The sequence below is a fragment of the Oncorhynchus nerka genome, linkage group LG6 (assembly GCF_034236695.1).
Source record: "Oncorhynchus nerka isolate Pitt River linkage group LG6, Oner_Uvic_2.0, whole genome shotgun sequence".
NCBI classification, from domain to species: domain Eukaryota; kingdom Metazoa; phylum Chordata; class Actinopteri; order Salmoniformes; family Salmonidae; genus Oncorhynchus; species Oncorhynchus nerka.
Genome location: NC_088401.1, coordinates 32,032,507 through 32,057,398, shown reverse-complemented (window position 1 = coordinate 32,057,398; position 24,892 = coordinate 32,032,507). Strand labels below are relative to the sequence as shown.

At 45.6% G+C, this 24,892-nt stretch overlaps 1 protein-coding gene across 4 annotated transcripts in view; it reads right to left on the bottom strand.

Moving 5' to 3' along the window:
• Positions 1-4,279: 4,279 nt before the first annotated feature.
• The window catches only part of fam49bb (family with sequence similarity 49 member Bb), a 38,681-nt gene continuing 18,068 nt past the window's right edge, over positions 4,280-24,892 (bottom strand). For all 4 annotated transcript variants that reach the window (XM_029661414.2, XM_029661416.2, XM_029661417.2 and 1 more), the window contains 10 exons: positions 15,102-15,184; positions 14,678-14,799; positions 14,002-14,107; positions 10,154-10,293; positions 7,762-7,839; positions 6,470-6,586; positions 6,260-6,339; positions 5,942-6,068; positions 5,760-5,830; positions 4,280-5,109 (listed from right to left, as the gene is read on the bottom strand). In XM_029661414.2, the coding sequence (XP_029517274.1) occupies positions 5,040-5,109; positions 5,760-5,830; positions 5,942-6,068; positions 6,260-6,339; positions 6,470-6,586; positions 7,762-7,839; positions 10,154-10,293; positions 14,002-14,107; positions 14,678-14,799; positions 15,102-15,174 (984 nt within the window). In that variant the 5' untranslated portion in view covers positions 15,175-15,184 and the 3' untranslated portion in view covers positions 4,280-5,039. The remainder of the gene's footprint in view (positions 5,110-5,759; positions 5,831-5,941; positions 6,069-6,259; positions 6,340-6,469; positions 6,587-7,761; positions 7,840-10,153; positions 10,294-14,001; positions 14,108-14,677; positions 14,800-15,101; positions 15,185-24,892) is intronic.

Sequence of the window (24,892 nt, the reverse complement as noted above, 5' to 3'; positions counted from 1 at the left end):
GCTTCTAGCACTGAGATGTATATGATCACAGCGTAATAGATCTGTTGTTGTATTACTTGTGAAGCACAGCTTAGTGAGCATACATTTAAATAATGTGCTTTTTATTTATATATTTTACTGGGCTGATGGTGTCTGTACCTGTTGGTCAGTCTCAGCCGAATGAGGGTCCGCTGATCAACATCCCTCTGCTCTCCCTTTCCTCCACTGACACTGACCGAGAAGGGACACTGTCTTCCAGCTCATGTCGAAACTCAAGTCTCACTGCATTATTTCTGGCTCATGCACAAGTTCATGTTGTTACTCCTATGAACAGAGAAAGTGAAATATGAATAGATATTAAAAAAGACCCAAGCCGCTAAAAGTAACAACAACGCAAGCCTACAGATACACTTTCCTCATTCATTACTGCTGCTGTGCTTGCTGTAGCGCTGAGTGGAAATACTTAAGTGTTGAATACAAAGTGTTGACAGTGCTGAGTAAGAACTTAAACATGAACTCACTCATAAAAACAGCAGCTCTTTGCTGTTGACAGTCTCTCTAGTCAAGGTTTTAAACTTTTAGAAATCTCAAAGTATCAATTTTGCAGTAGATTTATTTTGCCTGCTACATTACTGCAGACACGGTAATCTGAGCCATCCGATTGGCCAGCCGTAGGCCTATAGTGCACCTGATTTGCTCTCCGGGCCCGCCGGGAAGGCAGAGTTTGTACCTTCAGACACATTAAATGATTAAAAATGGCAACAGTTCGCCTACCCAGTGCGCAGGGCACTGAATCGCCAACAGCACGAGACAAATAAAAACAAATAGGAACACAAGGCTTTATCTTTGTGTTTTTTTTACAGAAATGTTTGGCGATTGACAAGGAATGTCTTGGAGATTGACCACTGCTCTAGACAGTTGAGTGAAATTCAATCCGGTGCTTCTCTCTGTGGGTTGATATTTCGTCTGCGTGACAGTCCAAGGAGCAGCGCTGCAGTCTCGGGACTACTGCGCGCACACAGCATAGAGGAAACATCGCTTACAAACACTTGTGGAATTAATTGTATTGTTATCTCTCACACCCTGTTGAAATAACTGACGGAGGCCCCTCGAAACCACATCCCATGTGAAACAGTCTTGACGTTGTTTAGCATAGCGAGGGAGGAGAGGACTGGACAGCGTTAGTTGACCCTGACGTCCTGCCTGAAAAGCGTGACTGTTAATAAACCCTGTAATTTGGGTATTAAGGAGGCTGGTGAGGGCCCAAATCAACTCTCCATTGATTAGTCACACCAGAAACACAGTCTTGTAACTTCTCATTACTCGATTTGACAACCTTGACAGGACACACTTACAGCTAATTCTCATTCGTGTCAGAGGCTGCCTCCCAAATGGCACCCTATTCCCTGGATAGTACATTACTTTTGGTGGTCACACTGCACTGAAAGGTCACACGGTACTATATCTTGTGAAAGTGAGTAGCAGACAGTTGCAGCTTGTGGTTTACCAGGGTTTTGTGTCACCATTATGGCCCTCATCTGATCTGAGAATACACTGTACATAACACACTAATCTAACAAGAGATGGTGGTCCGTTAAGCACACCAGAGGAACTGATGATTATAGAGACCTTCACCCTCAAGGTCAGCATTTCCAACAGGTTTGCCATTAGTAATAACAACAGTACTAGACATTTACTATAATCATAACCTGCCCTGATTCAATACCAAAGTGATAGAAGGTGATCAAAGGATAAGCCACCACCATCAATGGCATGATATACACTCTGTGGGTACCATAAAACATTCTCCATCTTCTAGTTCCCAGGTCAAACTGTCATCCATCTATCTTGAGGCGTCATGCATGATCAGAAAATCAGACAGAATTGTGGCGTTTCAAACCCTAGACTGACCTCTGTCTGCCCTTTCACTGGCTGCCAAAGGAAGCCATATCAGTCACCTTGAAATATAGTCCACCACAACAACTGTATCCCAACCTTTTCTCAGAGTGCTGTGACAATGAAAACCACATGGTGACAGGCTCCCAAACCCCCAATGAGTGATGGGGGTCATGTGAAAGAAATCTATAAGGCTGTGGGGTGTGACTGCCATTCTAATTCAGAATATCTCTAGAGAGCCCTCATCCAAAGGAAGGCTATGATGACTGTCTCCGTGTGTGTCTGCCACTGTGAGTATGTTCTGTTCTGTTCCCTCAGCTTGGCAGGAGGCCCTGATGGTCATAATCTTCAATATGATTTTCTGTTCCATGAAAACACCAGGGAATAACATTGTACAGTACGGGCTAACAATAATCTCAATGACAGGAAATTAGCATTTTGTAATGTAACATCCTGTCAATTCTACAATTGTGGAATCCTCGAAGAAGCGTGGTTTATTGGTCGTGGCCGATGCGCAACCAATCAAAAAACAACAGTACTAGACCGTTAGATCTCGATCTGACCAGTTTCCCACTGAGAAAGGGTGCTTTCATGCAGATATCGCTGTGTTCCTCCTTTAGCTCCGTGGGAGCCTCGTGATAACTGATGAGAGAGGAGAGCGGAGAGGTACTGCATTGTGGGTCACAGTGGGAGAGGGGCCGGAGAAGACGAAAGTTGCCGCGACACGCTGGGAGGTTGTCAGGGTGACGGACTGCTATTCTAAGGGAGATTGTTCCACGCCCAACGAGCGTGTCATACACTTAGCATCTGAACTGTGGTGCTTTGATACAGCTGCAGGGCCGGGCAAAGGCTACGCATTCCATTTTCACTACACATCCTAGACCTTTTCTCTCCTTTCAAATTTGTCCTTCCTTCAAGGACTTCCAAAGCATGTAAGACCCCACCCAACGCTAGCCTGCTCTACCTCCCTCCCTCCCTTCTCCTTCTCCCCCCCCCCCCCCGTCTCTGCCAGCGCAGTGATGCTGCAGAGTTAAGGGACACACCCATCAACATGCTCTTCTCCTCTCTCGCTCTCTCTGACCCTGAATGTTTCTCGAACATACTGCAGATAATACCGCAGTACACACCCAAGGACTAGCCCCCTCTCTCACGCACACTTACTCGCGCTCTCTCTCTCTCTCTCTGGCAATGTCATAGAAAAGCCTGTTTGGAAGAATTTCCGTGTTTCTTCTGTTCGGGTCTTCACATGGTTTAGCAATGAGAGGACGAGAGGGAAAACGTTAAATGTAGAAAGAGGATCTTGAAAGAAGTGAGCAACGTCCTTGGAATGTACTGTACAGGGAGAGGGAGGTACACTGATCATTCTCCAGATATTTTTAGAATGACCCATTTGGACAAGGAGATTATATAAGGGGAAAGATAATGAGTCAAACAGGGTGACTCATTATCTTTCCTATGAATGAATGAATGGCCAGACATGGAATTTGTTTGACATCCTGCTCATTTTTTCAAGGAGAGAAGTGGCCCATTACGAACAAAAAGACAGCACTACATTGGATGTGTCAATGTCGACCTATGTGCCATTAAGGGGAAGTCTCATTTTAACATTTTAAGCCTCAAGTCACTACTTCGCTGATGTTTTAAAATTAAATATTAATGAAATATTAAATTGTTATTTTATCTTGGAGCCAGATTAATTCAAAACAGAATTAGCAATGTTTGTGCAGTAACTTTGTTAAGATGCCCCCACACGCGTTTCAAAGTAGGAGTGCTGATCTAGGATCAGGTCCCCCATATTCATGTTTTCTTATTCATTGTGATCGAAAAGGCAAAACTGATCCAAAATCAGAATTCTTTCTCTTAAAACCCTGGTCTAAATCATTTAGAGAATGGCATCCAGTAAAACACTGCAGCCACTGAGGAATGGAGTTGCCCGCCGTGCCGGGGGGGAATGTTTTGTTTGTTGCCCTAGCACTACATAGCTGATTCAAAAAGAGTCAAAGCTTGATGAGTTTGTTATTTGAATGAGCTGTGTATTAAAGGTGCACCCAGGGGTGGGTTGTAGGACCAAGGGGAAACCCTGCCTTAGATGATCCCTCCTGGCCCTGCCTCCCATGTGTAGCGTGTAGATAATACTTAACTGGTGAAGGCAGATATAGCGTGACTCACTCATCTGCTGTCTTAGTTGTTCATTGCAGTTCCATTAAAATGGAAACTCCATACTGACTCACAAATGAATGTTATTCGTTTCTTTTTAGCAAGTCTGTTTGGTGAGTCAAACCTCCTGTAATGGATTTAATTGCCAATCTAAACTAGAAATTGGTTGTTGAAAAGTTCTCACTCTACCTAAGTTTAACTACATGGTGTTTTCTAGAAGAGTTGCAGAGGCAAGTAGAGAGAGTCATTTGTAGAAAACAAGTTCTCTGTTTATTTTTTCCAGCGGCAACGTACTGTTAACAACAGTACAGACTCCCAATTTTAAATTGATTTGCACACATCACAGTTTGAAATGTTAAAATAAAAAATACAACTATGAAAAATGACATACAACAAATCAAAACCTATTAAAAAAAAAGATAACATTAACAGTACTATCTTTTCAATAATCTCAATTCCACCGAGTACCATTCAGAGAACAAAACATTAAAACATACAATTAAGCGGACAAATTAAACTTGAACCATACGTTGTTTTTTTTTTTTTTAAATAGAAGAAAAAGACGTAATTTCGTCATGCAGAAGATGTCATATTAAATAATAAATCAAACAAAAATAATATATTTCTCTATATATCTCTTTTTAAAATTTTCAAGTCAAAGCACTCCCATCCCTTACACAGGGAAACAAAAACTATATAAAAAAAAAAAAAACTGAACCCACAATGCTTCCATAGCTGCCATCTTGTTGTATGGCCTTTATGGAAAACATTTAAATCTCAGCAACATCTTTTTGGCACAGAAAAGACATACATAATGGCAGTAGCATTTTGCGTTATAAAAAGGGGGTGGAGATGCAGCTCTTACTCCATTTAAAAGAAAAGAAAACAAGAAGAAAATAAAACATTCTGTGCACCGACGTCGTTGGTGAGAGAGAGAGAGAGAGAGAGAGAGAGTCGATGTCTCCTGAACCGGGTGTGAGGCGAGTGGTTGTACCAGAGTTTCAGTCCTACTGCTGCTGCAGCATGCTCTTGATGGTCTTGTTGGTCGATTCATCATTCAAATGCTTGGTTGTGTACCTGCAAGGGACAGATGAATCGACAGACCAGACAAGACGGATGAAGAGACAGAGGGATCAGTTCGGGGATCTGTGAACGTAACACGACTGCTCTGCCGGAAAGGGTGTCAAGAGTGTGAGAAAGCCTTGTCGACAGTTATTAGCTCTGATATTTGATTTCCTAGTCTGGCGTTCAGCCCTCATAGACGGAGGTGCAATCCCATACAAACAGAAAGAGAGCGAGAGAGAGAAAAGAGGGCTGGAGGCCTTGGAGTGACCTCACACGACTGGAGGAGAGTGACTGAGTATGCCCGAAGGCCCTGATGGTGTGATATGCAGATGTGAGTGCGGTTGCCACGGAAATGGCCATGTCAGCCACTTAGATTTGAGAAAAAGAGTAGGGGGCCAGGGCTCAAAGAAACGTAATCCTCTCTGATCTTCTATAAATCTAAAAAACTGTGGGATGCGACATTTAACTCAAAACACATATCGATTTGAATCCCGACTAAATAATAATGAAGGAAAAGTGGACAAATATGGCTGTATTTTATTTCACAGAAAGCATGCGTCCGTCTGTTAAAGTGTGAGAGGAAAAAGGTTGCAATGATATTCAGTCAAACGTCTTCTGTTGACGAAAAGAGTTGTCGATGCTACAGAATTGCTGGGCCTTACCTGAGAGCGTTTAAAAGGCCTTCTACGCTGTTGGGCGGTTGATCTCGGAGGACCTTGATGCACCCTTTCATCTAGGAAGCAGAAAACACCATGTAAGATGAATCAGTGTTTGTGTGTGCGCACGGGTGTCCAATCCTCTGGGACTGGGAGCATGCAGGAACATAGCTCCTCCCTGCACTCACATCGATTTTGGAGGACTTGGAGAAGGCTCCGACAGGATGCACGTAGTCGTACAGGATGATGACGCCCACCATGACGCGCAGGCAGAATGAGACCGTCTCCTCACTGGTGAAGCGGCTTCGGTACTCCCTGGAAACACAGACACAGATTGCTGACATAGATCAGGTCCGCCCTGCCCATATAACTATATTCCTTATGATCTAAAAGGCTAAACTGATCCCAGATCAGCACTCCTACTCTGAGACGCTTTAAGAATATGGGCCCAGATCATCTGCAGTTTATGACATGATCTTGATTTAGTGAGGACAGGGATCACTTACGGCGTTTCCAACATGACTTTGCACACGCTCGCCATTGTGCTTAGGCAGTCTGTCGTGTTCTCGATGGGTAAGTTCTTATTCTGAGCAAACAGAAAGAGGGGATGTTTTTTTCTTCTGTAAACGGCATTGTTGTATTGGTCACTTTGATTACTAATGAGAAAAGTGTCAAATGTCAAGGTTGCCAGGTAAGGAAGCTGTGAAGCCCGTCACCTCTGAGACAAACTTTGTCGTGCTGTCGCTTAATGTCTTCAACATAGGCGTGGCGTCGGCGTAGAACAGAGATATCCGGTTGGCCATCTCGTTGTTGACTTCATTCTCCCCCTCTGCCTGAAAAAACAAAACAAAAAGTTACCGTTTACCGTGGACATTATTGAGCCAGAAGTTGCTGGTCGAGAAAAATGTTCAGTAATGGCAAGGAGATGCTTTTCCTGCCTTAATGACTGCCTTTATTTTCTAATGCGGAATGAATAATCCCCCAGAACGTCAAGACGTGTCACATAAAAAAATGATCACGTTTGAATAAGAACAAATGTATTTTCCGCCAGAACAGATACGTCTCGTGTCTTTGTATAAAATGTCTCAGTGATTCCAGTAGTCAGTGCCTGAATGCTGAGTGCAAAGTAATGCTCCTTTGTACTGCTGAGCTGGAGGGAATTTTCAGTGGCTAGCTAGAGGTGGGGCTGCGTCCCAAATAGCATCATATTCCCTACATAGTGCACTACTTTGGGTCAAAGCCCTATGGGTAGTGCCCCATCAAGGGAAAATGGTGCCATCGGAGACGGGCTCTAGCAGTGACAGGTCTTAACAGTCGGACCGTCCGGGGGCCATTTGCGTAATGGCATTTGTCGTACAGGGAATAAAGCTGCTGCAGGCCAGACACAGACGTGCGTCTCGAGAACAAGAGTGAATTCTGTTCATTTTAGACACTAAAAGAGCTATTGAAAAATTCAGACTTTTCTCTGGTGTCACTGAAAAAGGTATACCGTCAGTCTTTTGAAGCACGGCTGGGTGGAGAAAGGAGTCTGGATTGTCCTTTGGACACCTGTCATACTAAATCGCAAGTATATTCTCATCTGAACAATACTGCATTCCAAATCGTTTCAAATATCAGGAAACATGATACTGAGCCCGGAGGTTCTCCAATACATGTCCCTTTTCCCATAAAATTACTGGTGGTGGTGGGGGGGGGGGTATTAGAGATAACACACTTAACTTGTACTGCCTTTAAATGTATTTATGACAGACTAAGTGCGAGAGCTAATGATGAAATAGTTCTCATACAGCTCTTAATGCCCCTATATAGCCTGTAATGTTAATGGCCCCCTGTAGAGCAGGACGAACACTTGGCCTCCTGCTGAGCTTGATGAAGAGGAAGGGAAGAGGAGTAGGGCACAGGGTCTGTCTGGGGGGCGGGGGGTCCCTTAACACCAGCGTATCCCAGAGGGTCTGTAGACCACCAAACTGGAGCCCATCAGCCCCATAGTTTATAGACGTCAGCTCACCGGTGTATTGTTGATCCGCATGCGGCTCAACGTTCTCCTGTAATAGCTGAAGTCATTCTGGATGGCAGGGTTAGTCATCTGCAACACAAGGATTAACGTGAACATTTACAAACAGGGCTTGGCGCATGTGTGTGTGTGCGTGTGTGTGTGCGCGCGCGCGCCTGCCTGTGTGTCCGAAGGTAGAACACACGGCCTGCGGCAGCAGACATTCGGCTCTCCTGATCAAATGCACTGTCGTCATGACAGGATGTTTTAGCAAACGAGGCAGATACATAGCTGGGGGCGGAGACGGAACGAAAAGGACATTGATAGGTTTAAAATCGTCCATGTATTTACTGAAGCGGATTTTATACCGCTGGATACTTCCTCACCAATTCCTTTAAAGTAGAATGCATTTATTTTCACTTGTCAATGAATGAAGTCCTCGTTAGCTCCCTTTAGCAGTGGCTCAGTGTGTTTGGCATCGTGACAGAAGCATCAACAACACTGAGGACGAGAGGCTGGATAGACAGTACAGGTTAAAGCAGGGGTGGGCAAACTACGGCTCAGATTTCAGCCTGTGGGAGGTTTGAGTAAAAAAAACATGTACAAATGAAGTAAAAATGGGGATGGGGGGGGCTTATTTTTTATGAGTAAAAAACAACAAAAAAACAACAAAACACTCCATGCCACTCTTGAACATCTAAAACTAAATAGAGTATACAGTAGATAAAACTAGATATATAGCCATGTTCTTACTACTCGTTAGTTATTCACTGTGTACTTATTCCTTGTGTCACTATTTCTATTTTAATGTCATATTTTTTCTCATCTCTGCATTGTTGGAAAAGGACCCGTAAGTCAGCATTTCACTGTTAGTCTACACCTGTTGTTTAAGAAGCGTGACAAATAACTTTAGCAGATTTGATTCCATTTTTTATTTGAGAAAGTAGGGTACGTATTTTCTTGAAAAGTGCCCTTTTTCTGGCCCTCAAATAGATTTTGACAAACAAATTCGGCCCCCAAAAACCTGTGCATCCCTCCGTTGAATTTAGAAATCCCGAGGTGGCTCTCGAGCCAAAAAGTTTGCCTCCTTCTGCCCTGCTGCCTTCCTTCCACAAAGAGGATCATTAAACCTTGCCTTGAGCATAGCTGACCTCCAATAAGCCACTGGTCAATCAGTGGGCCCTGTCCGGCACATCAACCTCCTGCTCATCCAATGCAGGAAGACGCCTCCCTAATTACCCCTAGCAGCACATTATTAGCCCTGCAGTGTCTTAACGCCTGGCCGGCACGAGCAGTACGGTAATTCCACCATAATGGACTGGTACCAAGTCTATGTCCACTTAGCTACAGCTAGACGGTCAGTGCTAGTGGCTAGTGCCAGGGCCAGACAGCCCCATTTCACCAATGAGTGGCTTTAAAAAAAGAAGGGAAAAAAGGAGGCAGGCGGGTAGGCGGGTGGGTGAGTGTTCGAACTAGGTCAATGCCTGTGGTCGGGGTAAGGGGAGTGAAAGATTGATGAATGGTGCCTGGCATGGCACCTTGCACCCCCCTACCTTCACGCTTTTAGACCCTATGCAGGGTATGGGGAGACTGGGCAGGGGGGCTGGCTAATTGGGGCGTCTCGGCGGACTGCCTGGGGGTGTCAGGGTGCTGGTTTGAGGAGTGTGTGTGGAAACAGGGTGCCTAAAGAGGCCTTGCGAGTTGTATTGTAGTATCGTCTGCGACTCAGACAAACAAGCAATCTGTGGGTTTCCCCCCCCCCCGGGATCAACTATAAACCATGTTTCTATGTGTTGAAGACTGGTGCCCAAATAAGGGGTGCTTCCCAAATGGAACCCCATTCCCTACATACAGTAGTGCACTACTTTTGACCAGAGCCCTATGGACCCTAGTCAAAAGTAGTGCACTGCATAGGGTGCCATTTGGGATGCTACCAAAGAGCCCCAGCCAACTACACTATCCTATTAGTCATCCCTATCCACAACATCACTGTTCATTCATTCATTCCAGCAGTGTAGAAGACTATAGAATTACAGCACTCCCAGGAAACGATCCTAACGTACCAATTAAATACTTATTATATGTTCAGGGGCTGAGGCTTAATCATGTACAGCACTAACGCCTAATTAACAGGGTATTAACACTGTGTTATGCTAATGACAGCGCTAGCTAGCTTGCTACCAAAAAGGAATAGGTGAACCATGTACAACCAACAACAGCTATATCTTAGGTCAACAACAGCTATAGCTTAGGTCAACAACAGCTATAGCTTAGGTCAACAACAGCTATAGCTTAGGTCAACAACAGCTATACCTTAGGTCAACAACAAGCAATTAATTAAATGAGAATGCTGGGGACTGGGCAAAATTGAGTAAAAATGGAGGCCCAGGGATGTGATGGGACGTACTTTGAGCTCGTCGAAGCGCAGTGTGAAGTGCAGGATCTCGGCGAACTGCTTGGCCAGTGCCTGCTCACGCTCCAGGTGCTGAGTGGGGTCGTCGTAAGTCTCACTGGTCAGGGGTCCCAGCAGGCTGTGCAGCGCCGCCTCTGTAGCGCACGGACGTGGAGAGGGGGTTAGAGACGGTTGTGTGTCGTGTACGATTAGTTTAAATACCTGCCTAATAAACATAACAATCATGAAGAACATCATGATATCAAAATGTATGCCAACTAAAACTTTCTGTCCCTGTAAGGAGAGGGTGTCAGATGAGGAGAGAGGGAGAAAATGTACAATGGTGGATTGAATGATGAAAGGTAAATATCTGCCTAATAAACATAACAATCGCAATCGGCATGTACATGACACAAATGTGTGCCAAATACAATTGGGGGGGGTAGCTGCACAAAACAGGGACATGCGATTGAGCGGTGATTGGCATAGGGCCCTGGGCACAATGTGGGGTTGAGGAGGGGAGAGGTGTCTATGGAAGAGCTGTCTCTAGGGGTGAGGGTGGGGGATGGGAAGATCTCCTAATCCGATAGAGATGAGACATGAGCCTAATTATCTCATTGTAATGAGAGAGAGGGGGGGGGGTGTGCGCTCTTCATCCAGGCTTACCGCCATTGTTCAGACAGTAGGTAAACAAAAAGACATCACGTGGCTTTATTTGGGTAAACCACAACCACACAGTTCTGTAGTAACATACAAGCTGTACAATGAAGCAAGCGGCATTGACTATCTGCATTGACCCTGTTGACACAAACCTTTTTTGACTCATCACATACGCTGCTGCTGGTGTTTATTATTCATCCTGTTGCCCAGTCACTTTATTCCTAACTATATGTCCATATCTACCTCAATGACCTCGTACCCCTGCACATAGACTCCGTACTGGTAGCCAAGTTATCATTACTCATTGTGTATCTACTATCTTTCTCTCTGTACTGGTGGGAAGGGCCCATAACTAAGCATTTCACTGTGAGTCCACACCTGTTGTTTAGGAAGCATGTAACAAATACAAGTTTATTTAAATCTCCACTCGTATCCAGGCAAACCCAACGACCCAGCGCAATCGATACACAAATGATTTGCCTGCATTTTCCATGTCTCAAGATAGCCAACGGAAGCACTAAGATGTTCACCATGAATAAACAATGACAAAACCGTCCATGAGGGAAAATGTGGTTGCAGTCAGAGACTGAAGAAGAACTCAGTCTAGACTCACTAAGATGACTAGATTTACATTTAAGTAAATTACAATAATGACATAACCCTGAAAAACCAAACCAAACCACACACACACTAATCTGGTTGCACAATAACGCTAACTTCCGCATAGACGCACACAACCATTACGCTGAGCATATATTTACTCTCAACTCCTTTCTCACCACTTTCAGTACAGCACAAGGTAGACACAGATATGCACACCGCCATAACCCAGGACGAAAACAAATGGAGACCTTTGGCCACGATGCTCACTTAACACAGAGACAGTGATCCGCAGAGGGAGGGTTTTTCAGGGGCGGAATGCAAGCTGGCAGTGCAGTCAGAGCAGTCCAGTAAATTGAGCACGTTGGCTATTCTGTGATGATCCCCATCTGCTGCGGCCAGTGTATTGCTTCTGCTGCAGCAGCCAGGAGGAGGGGGCTGATTTTAAAAATGGCCTTGGTGATTGCACTCCCCACCCCAGTCAAAACAGAAGTTGAGATGGGTTTAGGCCTAGTATCGGAATCGAGGCACTAGCACTGCTGGAGGGGGAGGAGGGGAAGGACGTCTGATCCCATTAGGTCACGGCAGAGCAGGCGAGCGGAATGCGGGCACATAGACTAGGCGGGCGCTGTAGCGGAGCTCGGTTCGCTTTGGGAGAGGAAATGGGTGGGAGGATCAGAGAGCGGCGGGTATTTACTCCAACCCTGCGGTCAACGGGCTCCTGTCCTGAAGACGTCCATTGGTGGAAGCATCACATTTAAAATGAGGAATAAATGTGATGCGCTACTAAAAATGATTAGGCAGGAATGATGAGTGACAGTTATGATATTGTGGAAGGTTGTTTCAAAGGTAATGTCATGTTGGGAAATACGCCCCCAGATAATTGAGTAATAACACAGAGACGTCTGATAAAGTCATCTCTCAGCCAGCAGTCATCCTCTCTGTCTGTCTGTAGGGGAGTCAGTCGGCGGAGAAGGTGGCCCCCAGAGTCAGAGCAGTGGAGCGGAGAGATGACCTACTTCATTACATAACACACACCAGAATCTTTCACATTTTTCTATTTTTGCTGCATTCTGAAAATGCAGGTATATTTGACCAATTCATTAAATTTCAAGTTCCAACTTGCTATATTAAATAGACTCGCTGCGATTATCCAAAATGTCTCATTCATCCTCCAAACCACACTCTCTGCCTGCCTGCGGGGAGGGTGTGTGTGTGGTGGGAACTCTCATTCAAGATTTGCTGAAGTTTTCACAGTGCCCGCTCAGCTCGCGAACTGAATTCTGATGAAGAAACGCTACTGCATAGTTTCTCTCGGAGATCACTGCCTAACGACAATTACCATTTTTTTAAAGTCAGGTGTCCCGACATTTGTACTTTTCTAGGGCATGCACCATTTTTACCATAGAGAGCAACAGAGGGAGGGAGATGTGGTGGTAAGATAGGCTAAGTGGTCTCATTTCATGTAGAGAATGTTTCTGCGGCCAATTTCAGACTAGTTTGTTTGCCAAAGTTCGAACCAGAGTTAGATTATTTGTTCATTTTGGTTACAATGGAGAACATTAAATAATAAAATAAAATAAATCTTACTCAGAATTAATTCAATCAGAAGCGTGTCGTGAACGTGTCATTTTTCCAATACATCTACAGTATGGCCTTCGTATTTCATCAACACTGTCAAGCATATTTGTCTATAAAACCATTCAGATGAATGATTCTTGTATTTGGTTATAATAACATAGGGTAAAGAAACCCGTTGTTTTCACATAGCACCCTCTTGAACTGACGTGTATTTTCCTTCATTCTAGAACACTTGAGTAGAGCCATGTATTTAAATGTCGGTTTGTTTGATTAGAAAGCAGGTGAAATCTATTAAAAACAGATTTTTTGGGGGGGAGGGTCTGCATTTTGATAATGTAGACCTTGAAAGCTAACGTGACCCCAGAGACTGCAGTCTCAGCCGGCCTCCAATAGATAAAGGGGTTAAGGTCGGCAAAAGGAGGGGGGCGGGGTCACAGGCAGGCAGCACTAGGCTAGCATCCCCCCCCCCCTCTTCGCTCTCTCTCTCTCCATGATAATGAGGAGTCTTCACCTCTGGGAGGAGGGGAGTATCAGGTCTAGTCGGAGTGCAGCGCAAGCAAGCATCATGTTAATGAATGCAAAGCTATGGGGGTTTGCGCTGCATATTTGTTTGTGTGTGCGTGGAGCAATGCGTGTTCATTTCCTGCAGTTCGGCAGTCGATATCGCCGATGTGGTCGAGCACGCAGACGGCGAAGGTCACGAGAGGGGTGTGTCTCTTACATGCAACCTCTAGAGAAGCTGGAAGCTAGTCAACCTCTGGCACAGGCGTTAATCTGACCTTTTTGCAATTAGGACATTGCGTACCAAAGATCTGAAGGACGCACATTACGAGTCTCAGTCAGGTGTGGGTGTGGTATTGTAGGGCTACATATGTAACCTGAAGCACAGGACAGGGGCCGTATCACTGGTCTCAGAGTAGGAGCGCTGGATCAAGGATCAGGTCCCCAGCTGTCCATGTCATCTTTATTCACTGTGGTCTTAAAAAGGCTAAACTGATCCTAAAATTAGGCCTCGGACATACCTAATCTCTGGGAGAACTGGTAGAACTTCTTGAGTTTCCCCACCAGGTGGACCACGGCCGCCCATGCCGCCTCCTGTAACGTCTCGTCGCTGGGGTTCTGGATCGCCTGGCAGATAGAAAAGACGAGATGTTTTATCAAGTCTGAAGAGTTTAATCACCTTCTGGAGCCTGATCAAGCCACTGGTCTATAATTAAGCAATAAGGGCCGAGGGGGTGTGGTATATGGCCATTATACCATGGATTAGGGCTGTTCTTATGCACGACGCAACGCGGAGTACCTGGATACAGCCCTTAGCCATGGTATATCGGCCATATACCACAAACCCTGAGGTGCCTTATTGCTATTATAAACTGGCTACCAATGTAATTAGAGCAGGAAAAATACATGTTGTGTCATACCCATGGTATATGATATACCAGGGCTTTCAGCCAATCAGGATTCAGGGCTGAAACCACCCAGTTTATAATGAATGTTTAAGAGTTATTTTGGATCTTGTATCTTTGATCTCCTGACGTGGGCCCGTATTCATAAAGAGTAGGAGTGCTGATCTAGGTTCTGTTTTTAGAACATAATGAATAAGATTACTTGGACAAGGAGGGGGGGCTGATCCTAGATCAGCACTCTGCTAATCTGAGATATTTTGAGGAAACGGGCCCTTCTCCCAAAGTCCTGTACCTCTCTAATCTCCTGACCCGCTCCCTTGTACGCTTGCAGTTCGTCCAGGACTCCCCGAGCGTCCTTCAGCACCAGGTCCACCTGCTCCCACACCTCTCGTTCTGCATCCGTGGGCTGAGCATCTAGTGGACACAGGAAGGCAGTCAAGTGGGTTTTTCTACATCTGGGTGGGAGTCTACAAATAGAGGTGAAGATGCACTAGTCTGCAGACCTACATCTCTATTCTGATTGTTATTCCAATCCAGACACCCCCCCAGTGGCCACACCATAGCTAAGAGAATAGCTGGTGATGCAAATGGGAAATAGATGAGGTTCTGTAGCCTCTGGGCAGAACAGAGACAGATGAGGGGGTAAGAAGGGCCACAGCTAAAACAGGTACGATTGGAAGCTCAAGTGTGAAGAGCGAGATGGTAATGAAACTCACTTTCAAAATCGAGGAAAAAATTGGGCTCTTGTTCCAGATCTGTGCAAGTCAGAACTTTTAGCAGGTTCCCCATGTTACGATGCCTGCGGAGACAAATAGAGAAAACACAACCATAAGATTCAACTTCATTGTGTTGGTAGCTAAGTGTGGTGGTATTGAGGGGGGCACACAATCCTGGTGCCCCCTCCTGTTCCTCCTCTCTGCTCCAGTGGCCCCTGAACCCCAGATGGGCCCCTCCGAGATCCTGTGTGGTTTTCCTGTGCCGAGCCTTGGCCCACCAGATGTCCCCAAAAAGCCCCCCCCCCCCCTCCTAAAATAGTATCTGAAATAGGGGAATCGCTCTGCCTTGGAGAAGAAGTCCAACCGAGTGTGACGTCTCCGCTTCCCTCAATTCCCTCCTGATAAGCATTTACATCTAGCGATTGCTAACAGCCGTTATATGCAAACTAGTCTGTTAAATTAGCTTCTATGTTCCTTAGGGAGGGAGGGCCACACACCCTGTACATGCACAAATTCAGATGTTAACCTAACAGGGTTCAGAGTTTAAATCCCGACCATCTCTACAATAGGAAAATGGCCTAGATGTCTTATCATGATCTGATTCCCACTACAAAAGTGAGACATTCAGGACTTTGCACTGTTTGTGAATCCTACATGAACCCCCATGGTGAACATTTTCCTAGCCTGAGTCTGTTTCAGCGATCTTGCCAGCTCTATGTTACCATTAGCCAAAAAATGGCAATTTGGTATAACAATTCCACACAGGGTTGGCAAGAAAACGGAAACAGACGAACACATTCCAACAACTAAAAAAAAAGCACTGCTTCAAAAACACTGAATTGTAATCTCTAGTTGTTTCCAACCAGTCAGATTTCCCAGAAGCGAGGCAGTCGATTCCTGGAAAAGGAGGGCAGAGGGGCGTGTGGGGAGGGGAGATAATCTCACCTCAGAAGGAGTAGTGTGAGAACTAAGCCCCCTATCCTTCCCCAGCCTCTCTCTGCTGTCAATACGAAGGCCACAGATTCACCCAGTACCTGGAAAACACAGTGAAACCAACCCCAAACCGAGCCGAGGGAAACCACTGCTGTACAGTTCTTATCTAGTTGGAACAGTGGGAGAAGGAACCCCTGCTGTCGGCACTGTGGGTGAGAGGCTCCCGTGTTGTGTATGTGCACACAGACAGGCAGGCAGAGAGAGAGACACACACACACACACAAATGTTCTTAATACTGACAGGGCTGAACACATTCGTTTGAGCTTATTCCAAAGCGTGTCGTCAAAGTTCATTTCTAGCCCATGACTCATACCGAGGACAGTGAATGGTACAGGACTACACATTGTATGCGCTACTGTACAACACTTTCCAATCCTGAGGTACAATTTAAACTGTCGGTCAAAGCACTGAGTCATTCCCTAGAAAGCCATGTTGAGGAAACAGTATAAATATGGAAAATAGGGAGCACAAACATGTACAGTTCTGCAGAATCAGACAACCTGGGGCAGTCACTCTGTCGAAGTCTGATTGCTGCTACAGTATTTTGACTGTAGTTTACGAGTGCTCCTACTATGACTGTAGTCTGTTGCCCGTATTCACAAAGCGTCTCAGAGTAGCAGGGCTGATCTGGGATCAGGCTGGTAGCTAAGTAGTAGCTTATTCACTATATTATTCAAAAGGCAAAACTGATCCTAGGTCAGCACTCTTACTCTAAGACGCTTTGTGAATACAGGCCTATGAGTGGTCGTACAGCATTATGCCTCTGGTCTATGATCGCTCCTACAGTCTACATGACTTGGCTATGCTACAGGCAGTGTTGCACCTGTACCTCCTCTTCCGCCTCCTCTTCCGCCGTAGGCAGAGACAGCCAGCCAAACACCAGGCAGCCAAACGCCAGGCAGCCAGCGGGATGTAGGTCATAATGTCTCCCCGTCTGGAGCTGTGTGTTATGCAATCAGGAGTGACATCCTGTCAAGACAACACCTTGCCGGAGTGCAAGGTGCTTTCTACATAGAAAGCACAGAGACCTGGTCGGTTTGTACTGTGCCGAGAGACAAAAGGTCAAGACTCCTAGGAAATTGCATTGGATCAGGGGTAGAGGGAGGGCTCATTTTGTCTTGGACATTCAAGTGCTGCTGCTGGCTAGGTTGTGACAGAGTGAGGTAGACCGGTGACAGCCAGGTGACACCTTTGTGACAGGCTGAAGATGGCTGAGAGACGTAACCTTGGTGACAGGGTGAATAGTCTGATTACCGGTGGCAGGTTAAAACAAACTCAGAGTGAGACTCAGTTGCAAGTCGAAAGTCATTGCAAACGAGGGATTGTGAATGAGTGAGTGCAGAAAGCAAGCTAAGTGACAAAGTGATGTCTAGAGGCAAGTTAAAGCTACAGGCTAGTAACAATAAACAAAATATTCCCTTCTTGTGGTTGAATTAGTAATGATGAATAAATACAATGTTCCTTTTAAAGCCCTTTTCCAGACGTTGGTTTAAATAATTTGAAGGAGGCATCCAGGACCCATTGACTCTACCCGTGTCTACACTAGTACTCCCTGCCACTATCATAAATAATCTCTCCCCTCTCCCTGCTGACCCTGTTTCCATGTGACCCACCGCACCACCTGCCTCCTGCCATGCCCGGCCCCGTCCTAACACTCTCCACTAACAAGACCTGAGTGGTGTTGCTACACACTGGCCCCTCACTGGAAACTCACTGGCTGCCTTCCTACTACCTGGTACCTGTGGTAGCCACATAGCGGACAGGCCGATGAGAGGAAGAGAAGGGAGGAATCACCCATGCTGGTTATCCTCAGATGGAGGGGAGGGGTGCAGTCACCTCAACTTGCTTTTGAATGAATAGGCTTACTCTAGCCTACATGCAGTGTGAGTGAGCTTGCCCTGGCTACCTATGCCTTTCCCTTAGTCCTCTACTGCCCCCTTTCAGAGAGGCAGAGTGACTGAGCTGAGCAGGAGGAGGCGTGGTCGTGGTGCCACCATCAGGCTCAGCGAGCTAAACACGGGCAACACTGCCAGGGCAAACACTGCCAGCACCAAAGGCCCACAGCTCCCTCGCTCAGTCTGCAATGAGGTCATTTTAAGGACTGGGGATTTGCGGTGGCTTCGGCTCCACATTTCAAAGTGCAAGAGAGGATCCTCCAGTTCACGGAAAAAGTTGGAGTTGAAATGAGGGCAGTTTTTCAGTTTTTTTTCTCTCCACGCCAGCAGAAATGAACGTTGAATTACAGACCCCAGGTTCGCAGTCAAACCAAATGAAAAGCTAAACCTATTAATGGTAACCAAAAAGCACAAGCACACACACACACAGTTGAAATTATAATGTGCCAGTGATAAATGGTAAATGGTTGGTGGTAATGATCAATTGCTTTAAATAATGGGTGCGTGAAGAGGAGTGGAGCATTGGAAGTGTTTGGAGTAGAGGAATGCAAGAGAAGAGACAGGAGGGGGGTGGTTGTGTGCCCCTCCCATGGTAGTGGAGGTTCTGATGTGTTAGCGGGAGCCCCGACCCCGTGGACAGAGGACAGGGCGGGGTTGTTTTTGTTTTGGACCCCCCCACTGGGCGATCGCGTGCTCGCAGAGAGGAAGGGGGGCTCGTCTAGGGCCATGGGGCACTGCTTCACAACCGCCAGCTCAACGACACTCTCCTATTGGCTGAGCCGCTCTGCCCAACCATGCGCTGTATCCATGGAATCCCAAAAAGCTGGTACCATTGAAAACAAGTGGGTAGCCAATCAGACACAAGCTCTGGGAGAGGAGATGGTACAGTAGTAAGACCTGAACATGAACGCACATGAATATATTAATACAGATGAGGTAATGCCACAAAAATAGAGGATTAGGGAGGGGAGCGAAGGGATCTGGTGAACAGGCAGTGAAGGAATTTTTTCCACCACCATCCCGCTCACAGAAATAACTGAAAAATTTCACTAAGCAAATTGTGACTTGTAATTTTCATGTTGTGAAATAAAAAAAGTGTCAATTTACGAATCATTCACAAAACACTCATACCGACAATATTCCTGCACGCAAAACATTCTAAATTGTTTTGATTATTTCAAGGTAAAAATGTGAGTGGACTGTGATAAAGATCTAGTGGAGGAATAACAAAAACATGAGTGATGAGACCTCCGCTGCATCAGTACTGAAGAAGATCCCAATATTTAGTGCCACGCCCATTGAACGTGGTGACCCCATGATGATTCTCCCAGAGTCACACACACACACACACACACACACCATACCACCCCAACCGTGGAAACCCAGCAAAACAATCCTGGGCTGGAGGCTCCGGGTCTGCAGTGGTGTCCTAGAAAAACAGCTCAGGGCTGCAGGGTAATGGAGGAGAGTGCTGACATTCCACTACTACTATGCTGCTCTCTCTCTGCAGCAGCATGCGGATCCACGTGCTGACCCAGTCTTACTACGGCAGTGATGCCCAGCCAGCGGGGAAAAACAACGCCCTCCCTCCTCCCCTCCCTCCAGACAGACTCAGACAGCCCGCCGGATCACGTGGCCAATGCCGTGGAGAGGCTGAGCGCTCGCCTGGGGCTTCGAGGGGGGGGGGGATGGGGAGAGGGTTTGTGTGTGTGTGTTTTTGAAGCGTAAAAATGTATATAAGTGCATATTTGATAGAAATGATTTAAAAGCGTATTTAGATAAGGATGTATAATGTGTGTCAATAATATGTGGTTCTAAGATGTGCATGTGGGTGTGTATTTTGGGGAGAAATAGAGGAGCGTCAGTCAGAGTGCTGCAGTGGCGGGAGCAGAGAGACAGCTTTAAACTTGACCTAGATTCTCCGGGTGACACGCCACATCGCATTAGCCCAGTCAGCCAGGCCCAGACCCGCCGGAGCTCGCTGATGCTGGCCCGATCGGACAGGCAGAAAAAAAAGGGGGAAGAACTTCCCAAATGGGGCTGGCACGCATTTCCCCCTGCACCCCCTACTGTACCCCTTACCCTCCCCAGTGAGTCAACCCCACCCAGCTGACTCTGTTGGGAGGGAGCTTACTGTGGCACATGGTGGGGGGGGGGCATGCAGTTTGTTTGTTTATGGTTTGAACTTGATTAACCCTGTGGCCACGCCCCTCCGTGTGCTATATTGTAGTAAACACCATAAAAAAAGGGCACCAAAACAGATTCAACTTGCAAAATAAAAACAAACCTTCAAACCAGTCAAATACAGAGACCAAACCACAACAACCACAATAAATATCTTGACTGACAGCTAATGCCACTCAGTCTGCAGTATCATCATGCATTATTAGGCCGACCATAACAATGCTACTGCATCTCTAGCACCTTGCTGATTGAGGATAACTGCAGTCATGTTTTTCTCCTGCTTTGCATCACAATGTAGCCTACTACTTTTACAATTCAACACGGATTGAGACCAAACTACAATTAATGCACATTTGGAGATAAAAATAAACCTTTGAAATCTAAAGAGACCAACCAAAGCAGCAGAAATCACAGAGAGAGAGAGAGAGATGAAACCAGGATCTTCAGCTAAGCCCTCATCTATGGACAGCACCTGATCAAAGCCAGAAACCATGGAAACAACTACAGTAGGCTAGGCTACACACACGCACACACACACGGCTTTTGAAACAAACACGTTTTCATCAGTTTCATCAATCCATTTTTCCTTATCAAGCACACTGTTTGTGTTAGGCTACTGTCTCAAAGGATTATCTAAAAACTGTAGACTACTTTATACTCAACTTGATATCATGTAATAAACCATTATAAAATGTTTATGTAATAAAACAGGTAAAACAACTACTAAAAGGTCACCCTGGCACTTTTTTGGTAAACAGTTACAGGCCTATTCTTCAAGACGCAACGGCTATACCATTCATTCAAAAGTCGACAGAGCAACCTCTGGATCACTGCAGTGCGGTGGATAAGGGCTGACCTGGTGACCTCCATGCAGACGACTACAAATGGGGTGTAATGGGGCAGAGAGAAACACTTCCCCAAAGCCCCAAACCCTCCACCCTGAAGACTCCTCCAACTCCTGCCTGTGGCGGTGTTAGTTAGTGAGGGGTGGGGGTGAAGTGGGGCACAGGCTGCATGTCGTAGGTCACACCTCCCCCCTCCAGGCAGCTCTCCAACTCCAGCCCCAGTCACTGCAAACAGCCCCAAACCATCATTACACAAATGACCTTTGACTGTGTCGGAGTTATGGACGCCACACAGAACCCTTCAAATCACACTATAGGCGGCAGAATGTAGACCCATCAGCATCTCGGAGAGAAAGTGTATGACATTTTAGATGAAGAGTAAGTAACATGGATCGGTACGCGTTTTGGTATTTTCAGAAGAACCCTCACAGGATTAAGGGTGGGGCACAATGGAGCATGCTGAGGTTTGGGGAGATGATGATTCTCGGTACAGACGTGCCTGTATTTTTCAGAATGCATTGAGCGCCCTCTGGAGGTGATGGACAGCAGTACATAGAAGACGTTGCGGAGGGAGAGCGACCACTCCCAAACTCTGAACCACGATGGTAGGGACACACATGCCAACTTCAGCGACACATCCTTCAGGCACCACCGCAAAACTAAAGACGAAGGACACTGATTGAGATATTTAACAACAGTCTTTATTTCCCCAGATGTTTGGTCTACGGTTTAATTTCCCCAATTAACCAGATATCCAATCAAAACATTCCAAAATCATAATTGCAAACGCATCAACCCTGACATTGATGTGAAGTCACTTTTTACTAAAACCACTATGGATTCATTAGCATAACCTGTTGGATTAATAATATATGCCATTATGCAGACACTTATCCAAAGCGACTCACAGTAGCGCATGCATTAAAAAATATATATATTATATATATACATATATGGGTGGCCCCGGCGGGAATTGAACCAACAAGCCTGGCATTGCAAGTGCCATGCTCCTCTAACCGAGTTGGATCTCAAAAGCCGTGGAGAGGTCAGGGTTCTAAAATGCTGTCGTGCAAACTGGGCTACTTGCTGCAGCCCATCCTCTGACATAGGGATACCGCCTCAGCTCACAAACACTGCAGTAACTCCTCAGATTAGCAAACATCTTGTCTTGCACTGCATCAAGGGCAAAGAGGGGCTAGTGTCAGACAATTGGCTTAGAGCGCCACCCGGTGTCTATTTCGGAATCTACAGGGTAACATGTATACACTACATGACCAAACGTATGTGGACACCTGCTCATCGAACATCTCATTTCAAAATCATTGGCATTAATATGGAATTGGTCCCCCCTTTGCTGCTATAACAGCCTCTATTCTTCTGGGAAGGCTTTCCACTAGATGTTGGAACATTGCTGCAGGGACTTGCTTCCATTCAGCCACAACAGCAATAGTGAAGTCGGGCATTGGGCGATTAAGCCTGGCTCGCAGTCGGTGTTCCAATTCATCCCAAAGGTGTTCGATGGGGTTGAGGGCAGGGCTCTGTGCAAGCCAGTCATGTTCTTCCACACGGACCTTGACAAACCATTTCTGTATGGACAGGAAAGGGCCTTCGACAAACTGTTGCCAAAAAGTTGGAAGCACAGAATCGTCTAGAATGTAATTGTATGCTGTAGCATTAAAATTTCCCTTCACTGGAACTAAGGGGTCTAGCTCGAAACATGAAAAACAGCCCCAGACCATTATTCCTCCACCACCCAACTTTACAGTTGGCACTATGCAGTGTGGCAGGTAGTGTCCTCCTGGCATCCACCAACTCTAGATTAGTCTGTCGGACTGCTAGATGGTGAAGCGTGATTCGTCATTCCAGAGAACGCGTTTCCACTGCTCCAGAGTCCCATGGCAGCGGGCTTTACACCATTCCAGCCGACACTTGGCATTCCGCATGGGGATTTTAGGCTTGTGCGTGGCTGCTCGGCCATGGAAAGCCATTTCATGAAGCTCCTGACTAACAGTTTTAAACACCAGTCAGCAACAGGTGTGGCTGAAATAGCCAAATCCACTCATTTGAAGGGGTGTCCACATAGCGTGCATTTGCAATTGTCATAATTAGAGACAGTAATACTATAATTCCTATGGCCTGCCTTATAGGACAGACAGACGCCCGCTAGATAAACAGGAGACAAAGAGAGAGAGAGAGAGAGAGAGAGAGAGAGCATGCAGAGAAAGGCCGGGCCCAGAGAGAGAGAGAGAGCAAAGAGAACGAGCAAACAACTGGTGTGATGCTCAGGGGAGCAGAGGCTGCTGAGGTGAAGAGCATGTCAACCCTACAGGAACACAAATAATCAAGCAGTCAGCTGATACTTTAGCTGACACAACAAGCCACTCTGCAAATCACCCACCACAGACGGATAATCATCTCTCATTTCCTATTCATGGGGATGTGGGGCCTGTGTGTGTGCTGCAGTCTCCCAGATGTTCACCAAAAAGAAAGCCATAGATATATTTGACAAGGTAAAGTGCCTTCAGACAATTTTCTAAGTGAAATACGTCGCCTAAATCGGCTTCATCCACACGATCCATGAGCGTCTTGTCTGTACTGTATGAATAGTTGCCATTTCGTGAAACACCGCAGTTCCAAAGGCCAAGGAGTCCCACTGGTCAGAGAATACTTGGCTACACAGAGTAAGTCAATAAACCATGGATGGAGGAGGCAGTAAGCAAAGTTACGACACTACACAGGTGAAACATATTCATTAAGACATTTGTACAAACTAATCAAAACGCACAACTCATCATATACAGTCGCTAGTGAAAGTCTACACACCCCCTGCACAGTCTTCACATTTTTCCGCCTTAAAATGTCATCTAAAAAAGGGACTTACATTCCATTTTTCCCCCTACCGATCATTTCTTTTTTTGGGGGGGGGGATGCTCAATGAAGATGTCTTGATTGCATATGGGTCGTTGCACCAAGTAGATGGGCTCCCGAGTGGCGCAGCGGTCTAAGGCACTGCATCTCAGAACTTGAGGCTGGTTTGAATCCAGGCTGCATCACAACCGGCCGTGATTGGGAGTCCCGTAGGGCGGCACACAATTGGCCCAGTGTCGCCCGGGTTTGGCCGTCATTGTAAATAAGAATTTGTTCTTAACTGACTTACCTAGTTAAATAAAGGTTAAATGAATAAATAAATAGAAAAGTGCCTTTTGAGTAGTGTAACTTGGTAAAAGAAAAAACTTTATTTCACCTAATTTTTACATTCTGTTATAAAAGACCACATATTCAACTTAATAAAAAAATTATTTCCCCTTCTCAAGAGGTTAAATAAAAAATACTATAGTAAGTTCCCATTAATAACAGCCAAAAACAGCAACAGGGTTGGCTGTAACATGGTTGATGACATTTTAAAATCAGCCATAAATCCCCTTGTGACAGGGGGGATGGAAGATTGTTGTGTGAAAGAGTAGAACCAGCTCACCTGCTTTTACACTATGATTTGACTATTAGATGTTCCACGTTTCTTTTGAAAAATAAAAAAATTCCAAAAGGTATAGTTTCACTATAAGGTTAACCTTAAAATGAGGGACAGGTTGTTGTTTGTTTCCTTAAAATGAATCCCTAAATCACATGAAGTAAATAATAAATCTTCAGAAATGACTGACGAAGCAACATAACCAGGGCTTTACAATGATGGTAAAACCTTCGAGAAATGTTGGGGTTAAGTGACTTGTCAATGACTTTTGTCACTTCAGTGAGTTTTTAATTCATATTAAAAAAATCAGGATTTATTGAATTGCCCAAAAGAGCACTTCATTTAATGTAACAGGTTTTTAAAATGCAATATTTGTGCACAATTTCTACTTAAAATATCAAAAG